Genomic DNA, 17213 nt, shown 5'->3' with positions numbered 1-17213 from the left:
CACCAGGGAAGCCCAATAGGTGCATTTTGTTTTGTTTTGTTTTTGTGGTACGCGGGCCTCTCACTGCTGTGGCCTCTCCCATTGCGGAGCACAGGCTCTGGATGCGCAGGCTCAGCGGCCATGGCTCACGGGCCTAGCCGCTTCGCGGCGTGTGGGATCTTCCCGGACCGGGGCACGAACCCGTGTCCCCTGCGTCGGCAGGCGGACTCTCAACCACTGCGCCACCAGGGAGGCCCCAATAGGTGCATTTTTAAAGATGGCAGCAGTGCTCACTGGAGCAGGTAAGCATCATGCAAGCATGTTAACCAACAGCAAAGCTGGGCGAAGACCAAGGTCTCCTGACGACTGGCCTTGCTCCCACATGCGGGAAGAGTGACCCAAGCCCCGCACCCTTTCCGCCAGGAGGTACCAGCTGCGGCGCATTGTGAACGTGGAGAAGCGTCAGGACCACCTCCGTGGGGGCCGCTACCTGCTGGAGCTTGAGCTGCTGGAACGAGGCCAGCACCTGGTGCGGCTCTCGGAGTTCGTGTCCACGCGTGGCAGGCAGGGCGTCGATGCCGCTGGTGGGGAAGAGGCCGAGGCCCGGAACCTGCAAGGCCTGGTGTGGAGCCCACACGACCGCCAGAGACATGTCCTGAGTGCCCGGGCCCCGGAGCCCAAGCTGTGCTGGCCCCAGGGCTTCTCCTGGAACCACCACGCCGTGGTCCACTTCGTTGTGCCGGGTGAGCCTCCTGCCACCTGGGCGCTGTCCGCGGAGCAGGGGCCTCACGTGATCACGAGCACCCGGTCTCTGCTCCCCGATGTGATTCCACAAGAACTTGTGGGAGAGGCCACTTCGGGAAACGGGCTCACAGGAGAAAAGTAACTAGTGTGAGGTCATGTGGGCAGTCAGGGCTGCAGCTGGGAAGGACGCTGACCCATAGGCCAGCGGCTCTTCTTACTGACCCAGCATTCAGGGTTGGACGTGAAAATCAGCTTGGGCTGCTGACCTGGGGCAGTGCGACAGGGAGGGCAGACTGGCTGGTTTTTATAGCAAGAGGGGAGCCTGTCAAGGAGTGTAGCCGTGGGGTCGGACAGAACGTGAAGGATGACCGTAAGATGGACAGCTAGAGGGTTTGAGTGTGAGAGCCCAGGAGGGTTACCAGGATGAGCTGATGACAAGCCCCAGCCCTTCCCGCAGAGCCCTCCCTGGGAGGCTCTGCGGGGGGATGGTGGTGGTGGTGGTGTGGAGGCCCCTGTAACGGTGAGCTCTCCCTCTACCCTCCGTCCCCCGCTGCTCTGCTGACCTTTCCCGTAGCCGCATTACCCTCAGCAAAAGTCTGATGGGACTCCTGAGCACGCAGGAACCGGGAGTGGAGGTGCCCTCCTTTGCGTTACCTCTGCTTCTTTCTCCCCGCCCACCCCGCCTGCCCCACCGGGCAGTAAAGAACCAGGCGCGCTGGGTGCAGCAATTCATCAGAGACATGGAGACCCTGTTCGGTGTCACCGGCGACCCGCACTTCAACATCATCATCACCGACTACAGCAGCGAGGACATGGACGTCGAGATGGCCCTGCGAAGGTCCCGGCTGCGGAGGTGAGGGTGTTCTCGCCAGGGCACAGCCTGAGCCACTTCTTCCTGAAGCCCCGCCAGCTTCCCTGATTCCCAGCCTCTAGCTTTTCCCGGAGGCCGCACCCGCCTGCCCGTAGGCCCATCCCAGGTGCACGCACCACCTCTTCTCTGCCTGCCAGCTTCCACCTAGGACTGCCACAGCCAGGTTCTGAGGCTCAGCCCCTCTCTGCTCTCCCCGCAGCTACCAGTACATGAAGCTAAGTGGGAACTTCGAACGCTCAGCCGGGCTTCAGGCTGGCGTGGACCTGGTGAAGGTAAGCTGCCTGAGAGACGTGACTAAGGCTGCTGAAGAGACGCACAGACGGCCGGCTCCTCGGGGAGGAAGGGACGAGGACACAGGGTCCTCTCTGCTGCGCCGCAGGGCCGGTACCAGGGTGGGAGCGTTCATGCGGGGTCCTCGGAGTCCGTGAAAGGTCAGGGAGGAGTTGAGATTCCCTCTCTGATGGTGAGAACTGCGCCCTGATGCCCAGTACCCTGGAAACCCATCCAACAATTTGTTTTACGCAAGTTTGTCAGTCATTGAAATGGGAAAGAGCCTGAGGATTGCCCTAGAGAGCGGCCTGGCCTCCTCGCCGTGGTCTGTAGGGGCTGCTGACCCTCCCACCTCTGTCCCCAGGACCCGCACAGCATCATCTTCCTCTGTGACCTCCACATCCACTTCCCAGCTGGAATCATCGATACCATCCGGAAGCACTGTGTGGAGGGCAAGATGGCCTTCGCCCCCATGGTCATGAGGCTGCACTGCGGCGCCACTCCCCAGTGGCCTGAGGGTGAGCCTGTCCTGGGCTGGGGAGGGTAGGAAAGGCCTCTCTGTCTTGCTTCTTAACCCAGAGCTGGAAATATTCGTGTCTACAATGGCAGCACCCCTCCCCCACCCTCCCCTTCCGCTCCTCTGCCCGCCCCCCCCGCCCCCCCCCCCCGCTGGACAGACCGCAGAGAAGTGCCCCAGGGCTGAGCTGACGCAGCCGCAGCAGCGATGAACATTTCCCGCCTCATCTTCCCCTTCTTTTGTCATCAGACCTTTATTAAGCACTTACTATGTGCCAGACGGCGTGCTGTGTGAGGATACAAAGATGGGAGGAAGATTCCCCACCCGGAGAGGGGGCGGCGCAAGGCTGTGCCCTCGGGGGCTGCTGCCGTCAGAGCCTCCTGTAGGGCTGTCACCGGCCCTTGGTCCCTCCCTGGTAGGACTGCTGCCTCCCCTGGACCCGGAACCTTAGCTCCGGGGGCTTCCCCCCGCACATAGGCGAGGGGCTCGTGTAGATGAGAGCTTTCAGCCTTCTCTGTCCTCCTGGCCCTGGGTCAGCTCATCTGGGGCGTCTGTCCACAGGCTACTGGGAGGTGAATGGCTTTGGGCTGCTCGGCATCTACAAGTCCGACCTGGACAGGATCGGGGGCATGAACACCAAGGAGTTCCGAGACCGCTGGGGTGGAGAGGACTGGGAGCTGTTGGACAGGTGAGTGGGGAGCGAGGGCACCTGAGAGGCCTGGGGGAGGGGCCCTGGGTGGGGGCAGGGCTAGAGCCCCCCAGGCCCAGCACCGCCTCTTGGGGGTCAGATTCCTTCCCTCGCCGAGACTGGATCTATCGGAGGGGATACTGCCTCTGCCTGTGTCACAGGGCGGGCGTGGTGGGTGCCTGGCAGACTGTCGGGGGGAGGAACACAGGCTCCGAGCTGTGTGGATGCGAGTGGTACTGTTCTCGGCAAGGCTCCCACCTGCCCACTCGGGAAAACACGGCTGGGGAGGAGGCTGAGCTTGTGGCGGTGGATAAGAGACCCGGCAGAGGGTCAGGAAAAGAGCCATTGTGGACCATTAAAGGGCAACAGGTATCCAGGAGGTTCTGGGTCCCTGGAACCTGGTAGAAGGGAGTTTGGGGGAGGAGGACAGGGTCTGTGGTACGTAGAGAAGAGGCAGGACCAGCCGGCGGCAGGGAGCGGTGGGAAGAAGGGTTGCAGCAGAGAGCAGGCTGGTGGGACCCCAGGGTGAGGGGATTTCAGAGCATGTGGGTGGTAAGGAAGTGGAAGCTTAGTCTGAGATTCTTCCTTCAAGAATTTATTGCCAAGAGAAGGGAAGGGGAGGCGGATGATCCCTTGAGATTTGAGCTTGAGGGGTGGGGGCAAAGGAGGGAGAGGGGAAAAATCCAAGAGAGAAAGGGTGTAATTGCTGGAACAGTGCCCAGAGGAGGTGGACAGGCAAGGTCAGGGGCTCCGGGAGAGAGGGGACCTTGACAGGGAAGATACATTCTTCTTCCTGAGAGACAGGGCACTTCCTCACCCACCAATCACTGGGCGCCTGTACTTGGCAGGTGATTTACATCCATCACCTCCTTTATTCCTCCCCAGACCTCTGTGAGGTAGGTGTGATTGTCTCCGTTCTCCAGATGAGAAAACTGAGCCTTGGGGAGAAGTTAACAACTTGCCCCAAATCTCACAGCTATGACTGTTGGAGGCTTAACAACCTGGTCTGTTTGTTTTTTCCCTAGAGAGCAGGCAGGAGGGAAGGTGACAAAACTAAGGGAATTTAAGGTGCACAGGAGGGAGGGTGAGGGAGCTTGTATTAGATAACGCAGCTCCCGTAAAGCTCTGTCAGTCAGACCCCAAGGTGGACAGAAGCCTAGGCTGGTGTTACCCCCACCGCTGCGAAGAGGCAGACCTCAACCAGTTCTGGACCTCCCTGCCTCCTCTGAAGCCCGAGGAGAGAGAAACGGCTCCAAATTCCAGTTATTTCCACCTGCTGGAAGCTCAGGCCTCCCAACAGGCCATGTATATGGAAAGGGGGCGGGGAGGGATGGGTGAGGTCTGCTCTGTGGCCTCCACCCTCCACCCCCGACCCCCGCCTCCATCATCACTGGTCCTCGCCTCACCCTCGCCGTACCCAGCCCATCGCTATCCTTTGTAGAGGGAGAGGCTCTGAAAGATGCCGTGCCTCATAGGTCCGGAGCTGGGCTTCCAGCCCAGGCCCTTTGGCTCTCTTTGCTTGCCCCACCCGCTCCCCTGCCCCGTGGGGAGTAGCCAGAGGGTGACAGGGACAGGGCCTGGCGGAGACGTGGAAGGCAGGCTCCTCGGGGGGCCCCCCTCCCCACCCCCGCCTCTGTGCACCTGTTGCTCATCCCGCCCCTTCCCACCCAGGATCCTCCAAGCAGGCCTGGAAGTGGAGCGTCTCTCCCTCCGGAATTTCTTCCATCACTTCCATTCCAAGCGAGGCATGTGGAACCGCCGCCAGATGAAGACGCCGTAACCCCGGGGGTGGCCCGCTGGACCCACCGCTTCCGGCCCCTGCACCACGGTGGCCTGGCCAGTGCCCACTTGCTGCCGGAGGGAAGGAGGGAGGGGAGCAGGGGCCGCGCTGGGCCCGAGGGGCCTCCGAGCCGACACCCCCTGCGCCGGCAGCCGTCCTCCATGGGAGGAGGCCAAGGCCTCTCCCCACCTCTGGGCCTCCGGGGCCAGAAGATGGGAAAGAGACGGGACAGCTCCTGGAACGGGCAGCGGAACCGGGTTGAGGAAGGAAAGCCCTACCTGGGCGACACCACCCTGACCGGGAGGTGCCTTCCAGCGTCCACCCTGGGCCCCTCAGGGGGCAGTGGCCGTGGACTGGGAAGCTCTCCTATTGGACGTATTTTATTGGGGTTTTTATTTTTTTAACAGAAAACCAAAACTGTACCTGTCCAGATCCAGCATTGACTGTGAGGGGGCAGAGTCGTGCATTTAGGGGGGCCCCCGCATACCTCAGACCCACAGGTGCGTCGCTCGGTCCTTGACCAACAGCTGATTGGTAACCGAGGAGCTGGCCTCACGTGGAGTCGTTCTCAGCTCTCCCGCAGGCGTGTGGCTCCAGGACACGCGTATCTCTCCCAGGTGGCCACCCGACAGCTGGCCACCAATTAGGGCATTAACCTTACCCTCCAGGTGGCACTAACTCCAGACTGCCATCCTCTTCCCGGTGCCACGGGGGGTTGGGAGCCGGGGAACCGATGGGCAGGGGGCTCCTGGCCCCCTGGTGTTGGGTGAATAGGCCGTGTATCATGGGCAAGGTGGGGAAGGCAGGGACGAGAAGCCCCTTTCTGTCCCAGCGGCCTGTGAGCTGGGCCTTGGGGACCATGTGAAGCAGAGCCGGGAGAGGAGGAGAGGAGGGGTGGGATCCAGCGGGAAGGGATGAGAAGGGAAGTGGGCAGCTTGAGTCCTCACAGCCCAGCTCCCTCTTGCAGAGAGGGCCCCAGGCCGGCCCGGTGGGGAAGACGAGGAGGAAGACACCCGGAACTAGGGAACAGGGACCCGGGGGGAAGGTCTGGGGAGGTGAGGGGATCGCTCTGAACTACTTCCTCACGTGGAAGGGAGCAGGGCCGGAGGATGAAAAGTGAAGCCGTTTCAGGGAACACAGCCCTTGACCTTCGTGGTCTGGGGCGCCCTCTCTGTCACCTACGATCACAGGCGTATCTTGCACTAATGATCCCAGACGCCTTCATGGCTGGGGATTTTTCTATTACTGCTGCCTCTGCCGCTACTCGATTCACCAACGGCCATCGGACACTGCATCTCGAAGCCCAGTGTCTGTGAGGAAGGGCGTAGGGGGAGGTGCAGCAGGGCCCAGGGGGGGTGTCAGCTGGGCCCAGGCTCTGTGCTGTGGCGGAGTCCAAGTCTACTCGGGTCCACTTGGTGGGCCCCGCATTCACCAAGAGCATGAACTTGGCGTATGGGAGAATGGAGCCCCTCGAGAACCTTCTGGAGGTTGAAGAGAATCCCTGCCTCCCTCTTAAGAAATCAGGAAGGACACAGACTTTTCAATTCATAGACTGTGGTTTACGGAGGCCGTATCTGCCCTCAGGCCGTGGGTTTTTATGGTCCCTGCTCAGGCTCCGTGCCTTGGGAAAAGGGCTGTAGGGAGTAGGCGAGAGCTGCAGTTGGCTGGCTGCGGTGCCAGCTTTCTTTCTGGGGCTGCTCGTATCCCTGGGCATCGCCCTGCAAGGTCCGAAGCTACCCAGACAGCCCTCCCGCTTCAGCCCTCCTGACGACGGGAGCCCGCCCAGCCTCCCCTGCCTGACCCGTCGCCCCCTCTGCCCCAGCCAGTGCCTTGTGTTTGATGTTTGTTACCTCCACACCGCCTGCCTTAATGGAGAGGGCCTGGCATGGCCCCTACTCTGTAGGGGAATGTGTAGGGTGGGGGGAGGGAAAGCATTGAATACAGCATCTTCTCAGAAAACAAAACGCTCTTGTGTTTTCCTCTGGCCCATCAGGGTGGGAGAGGGGTGGGCCCAGGGTTCACGTCGCCGTCCTGCAGCTGTCAAGCCTCTGACGGATGTGCCAGCGACCCTCCACCCTTCACCGCCTGGGGGGTGGGGTCAACCCTCCCTGGGCTGTGGTTTACTTGAAGGGGCATACCTGGTTCCTGTCTGAGGAGCATTTTCTGAGCGCTAGATTCATGGAGGTTGGTGGTTTCAGTTGAGAAAGGATGGTGGACACAGGATGGCTGGGTAAACAGTGGAGAGAAACTGAGGTGTGGCTTATTCTAAAAGAGCAGATAGGGACTTCCTGGGTGGTCCAGTGGTTAAGAATCCACCTTGCAACGCAGGGGACGCGGGTTCGATCCCTGGTCGGGGAACTGAGATCCCACATGCCACGGGGCAACTAAGCCCACGTGCTGCAACTAGTCAGCCCACGGGCTCTGGAGCCCGCGTGCCACAACTAGAGAGCAGCCCGCGCGCCGCAATGAAGATCCTGCGTGCCGCAGCTAAGACCCGACGCAGCCAAATAAATAAATAAAATGTTAAAATAAATAAATAAAAATAAAAGAGCAGACAATCTAAAAGTCATTTCTGTTTGAGCTGGGGGTGCCCTGTTGCTGCTTTACAGGTACAAAGGTCCTAGTCATATTTGGTCTAGGCAGAGATCAAAATTAGTTTGTATTCCTTAAACTCATGCCCAAGAGAAGATGCTGCTATGAAAGCTGGGGCAGCCTATAGTAGGTTCTCAAAAAGCACCATGCGTACACACACCAATCCAGAAATGACTTGTCTGCCACTGACGCAGCAGATGGTAATTAGCCCAAGGCACTAGGCCGGGAAATTTGACTCAGCAGGACCCAGAGGAGAGGGAATGACTTAAAAGCCTCTTCTCCCTCCGGGCTAGGGCTTGCTCCTTTGAGCCGTTTCTAGGACACGGAGAGAGCAGCCCGGGTGCTCCAGCCTCCCCAACTGAAGACGTAAAGACTGACTCACAGTGGATTTGCAGAAACCTTTATAAAGAGAAATCATTCCATCCCACAGAAAGGGAAAACAGGCCTGGAGCAGAGCGGAGGAATGGGGTGGGGTCAGAACCAAAGTCCTTAAGCTGGGCAGGCCCAGCCTTCGGTATGCATGCCTGAGGTACAGGAGATGCTGCCAGGAGGAAGGTGGGTGGTACCCCAGTCCGAGCTCAGGACACCAGGCCGAGATGAGTTCACTTAAGCTGATAAAAGGGCCCATCTTTGTTCCAGGGCCGAGGGTAGGAAGCAAGGGTATCTACGTTGCCCTTCCAGGAGCTCTCCCAGGGGCTGTGGACTGTGCCCATCAGCCTGGCAGATCAGCAGGGGAGAGAGCAGGAAGCAGTGGCCGGCACAGAACCTGTAGGGAAGCAGAGAGATGGTGAGGAGGGCAGGTCAGACCAATGCCTCAGGCTTAAGTGTCCCACGATTGCCCTGGCAGGCTTCTCAGGACGCAGGTACGGGTTCAGATCTGAATCTGAAGCGGGGCCTGAGGCTCTGCACTGCCGGCCAGTTCCCAGTGGTTTTGTTGACGCTGCTGGCCCGTGGACCACGATTGGAGCTGTAGGGGCTGCTGGACGGTGCCAAAGAGAAAACCCACATCTCCCTCTTCCCCCCACTAACCACAGCCTCCACCCAGCCCAGGCGGGAGAGAAGCCCAGCCTAAGAAGAGAGAGCACAAGGGGACCTTGGGGAGTCCCAAGCCAAGCTCTTCTCCAAGAGCCCGTCCCTGCCCCAGGTCTTCCCCTTTTGCTTGGCAAGGCTCTCTCTCTCCCAGCCCAAAGCCCCAGAGGTGAGAAGCGCCACCTGGGGACCTCCCATCCTCCCTCACCTGCCTTCTAGGCTGTGTTCAGAGAGGGGTCCTTGAGGTCCTGGCAGCCAGGAACCCAGTCTTATGTGCCCCGAAGGCCTTGATGAAGACGTTGATGACGACGGTGATGGAGACCAAGGTGGCGGCTGCATTGTTGAGCTGGTTTAGTCGCCAGCTTTTCTACCTCGTTGAGGTTCAGTCGAGCTGTGGAGAAGGGGGAGTGGCAGGTAAGTGTCTGCGGGGGGGCGGTGGCCACAGCGTGGAGCTTCCCCCACCACAGCTGCTAGAGTCCAGAGACAGTCTGGTCCCTCAGAGATCAAGGGAGGTGGCAGCCATTGTGCTGAGCTGCTTTCTCCCCAACTGACCAGTGTGGGCTATGCATGTGGTACTCAATAGAGCCGGGATTTGCAAAGTTATACTGGGTCTTCTAAGGGTAGGGATGCACGCTCGCACAAGAGGCTCAAAGGAACGCTGCTATGAGTTAGTGAGCACAGTCATTCAGCAGGTATTATGGAGTGGCCACTAGATGGGATACCAGGAGGTGGGACAGGGTGCCTGCCTGCACTGTGTGGTTGTTACTTGGGCATTTGAAGGTGCACAGGGCTAACAGCAGCTTATGGCTGAGAAGGTGGCCTGTGCAAATGCAGGGTGTGACAGGGAGGCACTTAGGCTTTTCTTCCCACCGGGGGAGGCACCCCCCCACCCCGAGGCCAACTCTAGGCCTGGGCTCCTCACCAATGACCATGAGGAGGATTCCAATGACCACCTGCAGAAGCAGAGAGATGCTGATGAGGGTGACAAGGGTGGTGTAGTGATGAGAGGACGGCCCCTGCTCCAGCACCACTTTCAGCTGCGTGGCGTTAGACACAAAGAGGGCCACGTCCAGCATGCTCTCTGCCACGCTCTTCTCGGTGGCATAGTGGTTCAGGTTGATGGGTGGGCTCCTCCTGGGGCTGGCGTTCCCAGGCTGTAGGGGACAAAACACAGGCTTACCTGGGAGGCTCCGGAAGGAAAGTGGTTGAGAGGCTGGGAAGAGGAGTGGAGTTTTAAAGGTCTCCCCTCACCAGGTGGGAAACGAGGGCAGGTAACCCCCTTCTCGGTGCTGTGGTCTGAGAGAATAAAGAGGTGGGCTAGAAAACCCTTATGTGCGTTTGAACTTGGAAATGATGCTGTGTTGTAATTTCTATTTCATGGAGGGTCACTCTGCCTCACACCTTCACACATCGAAAGGGAGGAGCCTGGGCTGCTTGTAAACGAGCAGTCCTCATTTTATTCGCCATCTTACCTGGGCCAGGCCTGGCCTTGGGCGGCTCTTTTCCCAAGAGGAAAGCGTCTCAGCTCGGAGGCCTGGCTGGAGAAGGAAAAGGCACCTCTTCTTCCAGAACGATGCGGCCCCGAGGTGGGGTGCAGAGCTTCACAAATGGAACAGGAGCTGCCTGTGGGTCCCACCCGGCCCTCGCGGGGAGCTCTGGAGCCGCAGCCCTGCTCGGGCACACGTCTGTGTGCCCACACGCACGCACACAGCAAAACATACTGGCCAAAGGCTCTTCGTTTGTTTTTGTATTACTTTTCGGTGAGAATTTATTGAAGCATAATTTACATTTGATTTGATTTTGAAATATTAAAACGAAGCTCTTCTTCTTGAGAAGTCACTCACTCTAAAAGAGAGAGTCACGATGCAGTGCCTGTGGTGTGGGCCTCTGCGCTGGACCAAGAAATTCAGACTGGATGGTGTAGGCAACCCTGCCGTCACTCAAGAGAACCTGGGTAGGTTTTAGGGAGATTCATTTAGTATATGGCGCCTGGGATGCAGCGGCTCATGAGGGCCCAGAGACAGGGAGACCCGTTGAAAGGTTATGGTCTTGATTTAGGGTCAGGCTGTCAAGGAAATGAAGGAGAATGGGGGTGAGAAAGGAGAGGAAGGGAGGTCTCGGAGATGCTACAGCCTGGATGGGATGTCTGTTGAGCGGGCGGGTGCGCGGGTGGTTGGATGGGGCAGGTCTCAGAGAGCTCTGGTTGCCCCTTTTGGATTCTGGGCTTGTCTGGAGCTGGCTGGCCTGGTTGGTTAGGGCCAGGGATCCCAAGGCCAATACCCGACGAAGCCCACACTGTCCCTGTCGGCCCTGAGGCTACAGCCTGTGGTCCTAGCTTACCTGGTAAATCTTTGTTCTGGGTATAAAATGCCCTCACAAGGAGAATGAGTCCACGGGGCAGCCCCCGGCTCTCTCCACGACGCAGAGGCCTCTGCCGGGCACAGCTCTGAGCTGGGGCTTCTTTGCCGCTGTTCCGCCCCCCACCTCCAGTTTGCCCATAGTGACGAGCTTTGCACTTTCTCCTCCTTCCCAACCCGGCTCTAAGTCCAAGACCTGATAAACTGTGAAATTACTAAGAAAGCTTCAGGGAGAGACCCCCTTCTCTGAAAAGTTGCATAGGAACAGTGGGCGAAACCATCAATCCCAACCTCTAGGGGTGTTTCGTTGTTTTGTTTTGTTTTTGAGCATCCAGCAGAGAGGGAGTGGAGGCAGGGGTAGCAGAGGTGGGTATCACGGGCACGGGTCTTCCAGAGCCTCAGCAACGATGGCTGTTCCTAGGTTTTAACAGACCTGATGGGCGTTGGTTGTTAAGTGATCTCAGGGCCATCGCTTCACAGAGGATGTGGGTTCCCAGGAGCACAGGAGGGGACAGGCCTCATCCTCTCCTCTTTAATTTAGGGCCTGCTTTTATTTTGATTTGCGCCAGTTCAGGCTGCTTTATAACTGAGAGTGGTGGCAGGAAGCTCTCAGGGGCCCCTGTAAGTCCCCCAGGGCACCGTTCTCCCATGTCCGCGTGGTGGCGCTCAGGGCCCGGAGGAGCAACTTTGGTACCAGCAGCGCGGCGTTGGGGGGTGTAGTGGCGAGGGATCCTCGGACAGGACAGGACTGGTGTGAAACCTGGACCCCGTGGAGGCCCGGGACGGGAGCCTGTTCACAGGTCTGCACAGGCCGGCCTAAAACCCACCAAGCGTGTCAAATGAGGGTGCAAATGATCCAGTCCTGATATTGGGGCCTGCGTGGGTGGGTCACCCTGCAGGGTGGGGACTTGGTTAGAAGACAGATGGCTGGGAGACCCTGGGAGACGCTGCCTAGAAAGGGGTCGCCCCGTGGCAGTATCTTTAAAAAGCAGGAAAAGGGTTTTCTTAATCCCCCTGAGCCACTTTAGGTGCAGCCCTGCCCTGAGGCAGAGGGATGATTGAAATGACCTGAGGGCCCTCCCTTATGGCCTGAGGATTCGATTGGATGAACCCCTGAATCCTGCAGGACGCCCCACTTTCTGCCGACAGCCCGGAGCCCAGGAGCGACCCCAGGAGGAGTGGGAGTGGGGGCGGGGGGAGGCCGCCGGCGCGCTTCTGCCTCGGGCGCTGGCCCTTTAAGGTCGGCGTCCCGGGAACAAAGGCCCGGCCTGAGAACCGGCCTGAGTCACTTCAGTTCCTCCGCCCGCGCCCTCCCCACCCGGCCCCTTCCCACCCGGGACTACCGGCGGCTCCGCGGGGTCCGCCCCTTGCGCCCGGGGGTCTGCGGAGCGCGCGGGCCTCCCCAGACCCCTGTCGTCGTCTGACTCCTCCGGGCGTGGGCCGGGGGCTGGCGGCCGGGACCCCCGGCTCTGGGCCTCCCAGTTTGGGCCTCAGTTTCCACATCCACAAACCGGGGAGATCCCTTTCTGGAGGCCGAGTGAGCGGGCTCCTCCCCAAAGCAAAGAGAACTCCGAGCCTCGTACTCTTCCCGTCTGAAGTGCGTCTTGCCGTGACCCCTGACCCTCTGTGTCTACGTCTCAGGCCCCCACCCCCGCCCTGCACTGTTCCTCCAGGAGAGCGGGGCGCCAAGCCTGAGACGAGCCCCTGCTGGAGATGCGCGCGCCCCTCAACCTGCCCACCCGCGGCAGCTGAGCGCCTAGGCAGGGCCCTGCTGATAGGAAGTCCGGGCTCCGGGGTTCTGGGCGGCAAGAGCACCTGGGTTTGGAGATGGGGTGGGATGACACCACAGACCCCTCCCCGGGTCCCCCGAGTCGCCCCCCGCCTGGCCCTGCCCCAGCACAGCCGTTTCCCTCCCTTTTCCTCGCCCTGCCCTCCGTCCCGCTCAGACTTCCCTGTTCCCGGGCTCTGGCTTGCTTGCCAAGTCCCAGCTCCCAAGGCTGGTGTGGATTCCATCCCTTGAAGTCATGGATTGCTCCATTGTTCTGCCAGACAATTATTTATCCCTTAATCCTTGCTGGCCTATATTTTTGTTTCTTGACAAAACTTGAGTTGGATGGGAAAGGAATGCCTCTTTTAAGAGAAAAGTAAACACAATTTTATATTGTTTATTGACCCTAAGGTCCGTGGGAACACCAGCTCCAACAGATCATTCTGCCCTTTCTTGGAAACAAGATTCCAGGGATGTTCTTCCAAAGGAGTAAGTAACTGTCCTACCAAAAAGCCATGGGATCCACTGCTCAGAGTGTTTAGGACCTGGAGCCCGAGGCAGGAGTGAGGGCGCTGTGGTTGGAAGGCCCAGGGGTGGGGATCTGCCGCAGCCCAGAGGGAACGACAGAAGTCACGGCAGGTACAAATCCTACTCCTGCAACCAGCTGGCTGTGTGCCTGTTCCCACCACCAGGTTCCCTTTCTTATCTGCGAGATGAGGGAGGTGGGATAAATGATTTCTTGGCTCCCTTCCAGCCCAGAGCGATCTAGGAGCGGGGAAGCCCCCTCCTCTGCCTGTAGTCTCAGGGGCCGAGGACATGGCTTCCGAGAGGCAGAGGCCATGAGTCACTTGCCCTCGGCAGCTCCAGGGCAGGGGTGACCCTCCAGTGAGTCATTCCTGTCAGCCCTGAGAAAAGCCATATGGCAGCTTCCCCGTGTATCAGCTCAGACTCAGGGCATTAGACAAAATAGGCCCAGAGGAGCCGTGGACTGTCAGGCCCTCTGTCAAAATGCCCGACTCCCCAGAAAAACCACCTGAAAGGAGACAGTGAAGAGCCGGCCTTTGGAGGGCTGGTTTCACAAACGGGAAGGGCAGATCCCAGCCCAGGAAGAGTGAGCGATTGGTTCAGATACATGGATTTGAGGGACCTACTGTGCCGATTTGCCTGAGATCCCTGATTCTCTGTCAGGATTAAGTGTGAAAGGGTGCCCGGGTCTGTCATGCTGCAGACACACACGGGCCCCAGAACACTGGGAACGACGGCAGTTCCCAGTTACAGATTACAGACCTTGTGCCTGACACACAGCTAAACACGGGACGTAAGTCATCTTATCCAGTCCCCACACAGCCCCGTGAAGTTGGTGAGGGCATCCTTATCGTAGCTGGAAAAACAGAGCCTCAGAGAGCCTAAGTAACTTGTCCCACAGCACAGTTTTTATCCCTGTTCTCTATATGCCAGAGCCTCTAATTTTAACCCCTACTCTATGACCTCCCAGAAGTTGAAGATAGACTCCCTGCCTTCAAGGAGTTTAGGCTCTAAAGATAGACTTATGTGGCCTCAGATGAAAGAAGACCAAATGGACACTTGTCAGAGGAGGTATAACACCCCTCCTGGGGTGGCACTTATGTTGGGCTTTCCTGAATCTACAGGGGGGCTGTGTCCTGAGCCCCTGCCCCACTGCGGCAGAAAGGGCCCTACACCCATAGTCAAAAGACTTGAGTTCAAACTGGTAAGAGGTGACCCGGGCAGCTGGAAGAATAGGGTTGACAGAGAAGCTTTCATCCGGACATTTTGAATTTTGACTCATGTAAATGTTTGAACTATCTAAAAATAAATAGTAAATAAATAAATAAATAAAACAAACGAATATGCACCCCAAAAGGCCAGTGGTTCCTATAAAGCAGAATTTATAACTTCAGCTCACCTAGGCCTTAGCTTCTCCATGTGTGAAATGGGAATAATATGCCCTGTTTAGCCCAAAGTGCGGTTAAAAAGATCAGCGAGGTGATGTGGGTGAATGTGCTGTGAAAGCTGTGAAGCCTTAGAACGAGGATGAGGTGAGAGAGAAAACTCTCCTACGCAGGACCACACTCCCACCTGTGGGCCTAGAGGCATTTAAGTACTAGGTGCTGACTCAGCCCGACCCAGCCCACATTCCGAAGGTTTGTCTTCTCAGCAGCACCCCTGGTCTTTGAAACCCTTCTCTACCCATCCGGGAACCTGTCTCTTCACCTGTCACCTGGGGGACGCTCCCCTTCAAGCTGCTGCAGGCCCATCTCCCAGGGAGGGAAGTTCTCAGACAAGCCCACCTACACTGGGTCCCCACGGTCCCTGCTGTGCAGACCCCCCGAGCTGGCTTTCACCTGCATCTCCAGCTGGTGTCCTGCTCCTCTGCCCTCCCTGGAGGGGCTGAGGGCTCACCCTCCTTACGGGGCCGTACTGCCTGACTCACTGTTCCCTGAAGCCCCAGCCTTCCACCTGCTCCTGCCCCCTCCAGGACTAAAGGCCTTTCTTCCCCATGCCCCCTGGGAGGCCGGCCCTCCCTTCTAGACCCTGGGCTGTGTTCGGAGCCCTCCAGGTGGCCCCTCCAGCCACCTGCTTTCCTGTGGGGAATCCATCTTCCGTATTCCTGGGTCTCCACGGTGCCAGGCTCAGTGATTTGCCCACATTGAATGCCCAGTAAACGAGCACAGCATTGAATTTTTTATATGAAAGAGTTACTTCAAAGAGTTTTTTTGAAAAAGACCAAACAATGGATCTCTGAGGGTGGGATTTCAGGCCCAAGGACTGCTGGGTGAGGAGCGTGCTGTTTGGACAGTGAATCTGTGCCCCTGGTCCAGGGAGAGCCCTTTTTCCCCGGGTATCCTGCCTCGGAACCAGTGACTCAGGCCGGCTGCTGTCACTGGTCTTCAGGCCAAAGCCTGCCAAGGCCCGGACCCCTGAGGCACTCAGCCTGCAGCGTTCCCATGCCAAGAGCAATGGGTCTCGCCCTTAAATGTCAACAGGCTCTGATCCACCGCGGATGGGGTGTCTGCGTGCTGTTCCCGTCATAACACCAAACTGGCCCAGAAATCTCCTCTGAGCCCTGGGCGCAGTCTTGCGAGGCGCCAGCCCTGCCCCAGGAGCACACGGTTGCGTGGGCCCTGGGGCAGCCCGGCCTGGCCAGGGGCCCCAGGGATTTTGATCCCCCTGTGAGTCCAGAGGTGACAGGCTTTCTCTCTGACAAAAGGGGGCCGTGGACACGCGGGAGCAGAGTGGGCAGGCAGGGTCGGGAAGGCGCAGAGCCTGTGATAGGAACCCCGTGGGGCTGCTTCCTTTTTCTTAGGTTACCTTGTCAGCCATCTGGGTCAGGGTCCAAAGTTAATTGTGGATTTGCCACATAGAAACTTCCATAGAATTGGAAAACGAGTTCTTTCCGAATTAGCACATTGCTCTGGGGCTTCCAGATCCATCCGGCACTTTGCTCTGGGCTTTGGGGTTCTCAGCAGCGTCCCGCAAGCCCGCCTGACCCATCTCTGCTCATGGTAATCCTACCCATCCTTCAGGGGCCAACAAACTGAGCTAAATACTGAGAATGCTGTATGCCAGGCATGACCCCATGAAGTTGGTTTTTTTGTTTGTTTGGGGTTTTTTTTGGCCACACTGAGAAACTTGCAGGATCTTAGTTCCCCGACCAGGAATTGAACCCAGGCCCTCAGCAGTGAAAGCCCAGAGTCCTAACCGCTGGACCGCCAGGGAATTCCTGTGAAGTGGATATTAAGAGTCCCATTTTACAAGCAAAGACATTGAGGCTCAAAGAGATTAACTGCCCAAAGTCACCAGACACTGCGGGATGGTCCCAGCTCCCAAATCCTACACCTGAGTTCTCCCTTCTCTAGACCAGTGGTTCTCAAAGTATGGTCCCTAAAGCAGCAACTGCAGCATCACCTGGGAACTTGTTGGAAATGCAGATTCTCAGATTCTACCCTAGACCTGCTGAATCAGAAACTCGGGGTGGTACCCAGCCCTCTGTGTTTTAACAAGCCTTCAGGGGAGTCTGATGCACCTCAAGTGTGAGGGCCATTGGTCTACATTGCACTGCCACACTGAGCTCGTCACCAACGCCTCACATGCTTACCATCTTCTAAGCTCCGTGCTAGACACTTCCATCGGCTGTCACTGAGTTCTTTTAACAACACCTGTTTTACAGATGAGAAGGTCAAGGCTTAGAACAGTTCAGTACTTTTGCCTGGGATCACCCAGCTGTTGTTAGAGTTGGGATTTGAACCCAGGCAGGTTCTGGAGCCTGTGTTGTTTTTTTTTTTTTCTGGCCGTGCCACACAGTATATAGGATCTTAGTTCCCCAACCAGGGATCAAACCCGAACCCTCCGCAGTGGAAGCACAGTCTTAACCACTGGACCACCAGGGAAGTTCCAAAGAGCCTGTGTCCTTAACCACTACAGTCTTTAGTCCCTGGAAGCGTAGGTCCTGAAACCCCTCAGAGGTGGACCCTGAAGGATGCAGAGGGCATCTCTCCAGACCTCCCCACTGAATGGCGAATAAAACCAATTTATTCGTTTGGCCCCAGCCGCACATGCCAGCAGCTCCCGTCCCCAGTGCCGGGTCATGCCCACCGCG

At 58.1% G+C, this 17213-nt stretch overlaps 3 protein-coding genes across 7 annotated transcripts in view; 2 read left to right on the top strand and 1 right to left on the bottom strand.

Moving 5' to 3' along the window:
- Positions 1-7386, top strand: part of B4GALNT3 (beta-1,4-N-acetyl-galactosaminyltransferase 3) — a 93239-nt gene extending 85853 nt beyond the window's left edge. For 4 of the 5 annotated variants that reach the window (XM_067756085.1, XM_067756084.1, XM_067756083.1 and 1 more), the window contains exons 15-20: positions 403-722; positions 1423-1576; positions 1794-1866; positions 2229-2382; positions 2943-3069; positions 4741-7386. In XM_067756085.1, the coding sequence (XP_067612186.1) occupies positions 403-722; positions 1423-1576; positions 1794-1866; positions 2229-2382; positions 2943-3069; positions 4741-4849 (937 nt within the window). In that variant the 3' untranslated portion in view covers positions 4850-7386. Of the gene's footprint in view, positions 1-402; positions 723-1422; positions 1577-1793; positions 1867-2228; positions 2383-2630; positions 2797-2942; positions 3071-4740 lie in introns of those variants that run through there. The other variant, XR_010947415.1, reaches the window with a different exon arrangement.
- Positions 7387-8696: 1310 nt separating this feature from the next.
- The window catches only part of NINJ2 (ninjurin 2), a 70019-nt gene continuing 61502 nt past the window's right edge, over positions 8697-17213 (bottom strand). The window contains 3 exon segments of the mRNA XM_067756081.1: positions 8697-8832; positions 8834-8861; positions 9393-9624. Of these exon segments, the coding sequence (XP_067612182.1) occupies positions 8697-8832; positions 8834-8861; positions 9393-9624 (396 nt within the window).
- LOC137202665 (uncharacterized) overlaps positions 10557-17213 on the top strand; it is a 37659-nt gene continuing 31002 nt past the window's right edge. Inside the window, exons 1-3 of the mRNA XM_067698581.1 lie at positions 10557-10562; positions 11954-12424; positions 13007-13084. Of these exons, the coding sequence (XP_067554682.1) occupies positions 10557-10562; positions 11954-12424; positions 13007-13084 (555 nt within the window). The remainder of the gene's footprint in view (positions 10563-11953; positions 12425-13006; positions 13085-17213) is intronic.

Source organism: Pseudorca crassidens, chromosome 11, assembly GCF_039906515.1.
Source record: "Pseudorca crassidens isolate mPseCra1 chromosome 11, mPseCra1.hap1, whole genome shotgun sequence".
Taxonomy (NCBI): Eukaryota; Metazoa; Chordata; class Mammalia; order Artiodactyla; family Delphinidae; genus Pseudorca; species Pseudorca crassidens.
This window is presented reverse-complemented; position numbering and strand designations above follow the sequence as displayed.